This window comes from Nematolebias whitei, unplaced genomic scaffold, assembly GCF_014905685.2.
Source record: "Nematolebias whitei isolate Nwh7 unplaced genomic scaffold, NemWhi1 Nwh_scaf_6515, whole genome shotgun sequence".
NCBI classification, from domain to species: domain Eukaryota; kingdom Metazoa; phylum Chordata; class Actinopteri; order Cyprinodontiformes; family Rivulidae; genus Nematolebias; species Nematolebias whitei.
In genome coordinates, this window is record NW_023625060.1 from 1 (window position 1) to 2,744 (window position 2,744).

General features: G+C 41.5%; 1 protein-coding gene across 1 annotated transcript; it reads right to left on the bottom strand.

Annotated features, from left to right (window-relative positions):
• Positions 1-1,641: 1,641 nt before the first annotated feature.
• Positions 1,642-2,088, bottom strand: LOC119429740 (histone H2B 1/2). Its single transcript, XM_037697307.1, has one exon. The coding sequence runs from the start codon at positions 2,060-2,062 to the stop codon at positions 1,688-1,690; it is 375 nt and encodes a 124-aa protein (XP_037553235.1). The 5' UTR covers positions 2,063-2,088; the 3' UTR covers positions 1,642-1,687.
• Between the last annotated feature and the right edge of the window lie 656 nt (positions 2,089-2,744).

Here is a 2,744-nt window from a genome sequence, read left to right on the forward strand (position 1 = left end):
TACGAGGAGACCCGCGGTGTGTTGAAGGTCTTCCTGGAGAACGTGATCCGTGACGCCGTCACCTACACGGAGCACGCCAAGAGGAAGACCGTGACCGCCATGGATGTGGTGTACGCCCTGAAGAGACAGGGCCGAACCCTGTACGGCTTCGGAGGCTAAACTGCTGCTGACTAAACAAAGGTCCTTTTCAGGGCCACACAAGTTTACACCACTGAGCTGCTCTTCTGTTAATATTACTGGAGGTTACATGTGTCAGAATATAACTGGTTTCTAAATATTTAAAGATGAGAAGTGTTTAAAGAGGCAGCTCATTTAAGAAGCTCTTCTCTTTCATCACATTTCTGGTTACATCTCAGGAAAATATTATAATAAAGATTGTCATCATGGTAGTGGTACATTTAATTATCTTAAAGGACTGGAGATTCCACATATGGTGCCAATAACGTTTAACCTTAAAATGTAATCCTGAATATTCTAAAGTCTTTGTTCTTTTTCTCATAAGTTTAACAGACACATCTGCAAAACAACCAAGTTTTACAATAGTGATAAAATAGTGACAGGAGCAGAAACTCAACACATTATCATTTAGCTGTCTAAATAGAAAACAAACTTCACATTTATACTGAAAGAGACTTTATCTTTTCATAGATGTTTGTTCTTAGTACTTGTAATATTTAAATTTAATTTTGGTTTAATATAAATCTGTGAAGTCTGCGGTTGTGTCAGGACGGGCATCCAGCGTAAAAAAAATGAAAAAAGCGAAGTCTTCATAGGAGTTAGTTCCTGTGGCGACTCCCGAGGAAATGAGCAGCCCAAAGAAGGAATGAATTATAGGAATGGACTCTAGATCTACCGCTTCCTTTTAATTTACAATTACAGACCTTGTATCCATCCCATGAGGTTTTAATGCTGTTTAAACACCTTAAAACATCTGCAGCAGGATGCTCACATGTGGAGCTCTATATTTATTGTAAACTGAAGTTGGCACAATTACTGCAAAGTTTTTCAACACTTCATTTGAACTAGATGTTGGAGTCAAAATCAAAACATTTTGTCATGAGATTGAAGACATTCACTAATGTTCTCCTCTGGTGTTCTGTAAGACAGATTGATTATTATTTGTTATATGCAGATCAATAGAAGGTCAACAAGGCAATGAAATACTCAGGATGAGAAGAATGGTCTCGACTCACCAAAAATAAATGCCAACACATACAACAAGGTCCAAAACAAAGTGCTAAATAGAAAACAAAAACATGTACAAGGTCCAACAGAAATCAAGTAAACAACATGGTAGAATACAACAGAGCCAGTAGGATGAATCAGTACAAATACCTCACAGGCAGTAACGCTGCTTAATACACATGGCACACAACATACAAGACACACGCTGCACAACAGAGCACTGATGTAAACATGCTCACTAAAGGTCAGCTGATGCCACATTTAAAAATATTGTAATATTTGTGCCGAGTGAGGGTTCTGTAAAATGTTGAGTAAAAAGAGAAGTGATTTGGCAGCTCAGTGGTTAACACTGTTGCCTGCTTTATTGTAGTTTTAGACTTTTGTTAAACATGACTCCATCAGTCATAAGGTACGATGTTTAAATGTGTTGAGCAGCTTCAGCTCTCGAGGCACATGTGTGGCTCTTAAAAGAGCCTTTGTTGTTAGTTTGTCTGCAGCTGGTTTACTTGGAGCTGGTGTACTTGGTGACAGCCTTGGTGCCCTCAGACACAGCGTGCTTGGCCAGCTCCCCAGGCAGCAGGAGGCGCACAGCGGTCTGGATCTCCCTGGAGGTGATGGTGGAGCGCTTGTTGTAGTGAGCCAGACGGGAGGCCTCGGAGGCGATGCGCTCGAAGATGTCGTTGACGAAAGAGTTCATGATGCTCATGGCCTTGGAGGAGATGCCGGTGTCAGGGTGGACCTGCTTGAGGACCTTGTAGACATAGATGGCATAGCTCTCCTTCCTGGTCTTTCTCCTCTTCTTGCCTCCTTTACCGGCAGTCTTGGTGACAGCTTTCTTGGAGCCCTTCTTGGGCGCAGACTTGGCGGGTTCAGGCATGCTGCGAGTCGGAGTTTCCAACACGAATGTTCATGAGAAGAGGAACAGACTGTTTTTATCTACACTCCAAGCTAATGTCACTGTGCTGTAACCCGTCTGTGATTGGCTGAGCCGCTAGGGGCTGAGCCTTGAAGCCTCATGTTTCCATAGAACCATAACGGAAGTACAAAAGAAGCGGGACAACTGAGTGATCTTCCTTTGTTCAGATCTTCCTTTGTTCAGTGCTCCTCTAATCTGTGAACGTGAGGCTTCTTTTAGCAAAAATGTCACAGAAAAAGGTTTGAAATGAAGCTGGAGAAAAAAAATAAAACTGCACATTTAACTGCTGAGCTGCAGGCCTGTTGATTTATTTATTTATACTGTAGTTCCTTGTTTATTGTGGGGTATCCGTACCCTGAAGCCCCACAATAAGTGAAAAACTGCAAAGTAAGAACAACAGTACAAGTAGTAAGTAGTAGTTTATTTTTGTGTCTATATACAGTATATATATATATATCAGAGTCAGAGTTTCTTTATTGTCATTCGCACCTCATGTGGTACATGTGGTGGAGCGAAATTATGTACACAAAATCCCAGTTACATCCAACAATAAAATGTATAAGAAAAACGTTGGTGACGTACTGTAACCCCAGATTCTATGAGTATAGGCTTCGCCCTTTAAGGCTGTCGCTGATGGGTTTAT

Excerpts from the sequence above, each read along its gene's own strand:
- LOC119429740 (XM_037697307.1), bottom strand. The coding sequence starts at position 2,062 with ATGCCTGAACCCGCCAAGTCTGCGCCCAAGAAGGGCTCCAAGAAAGCT.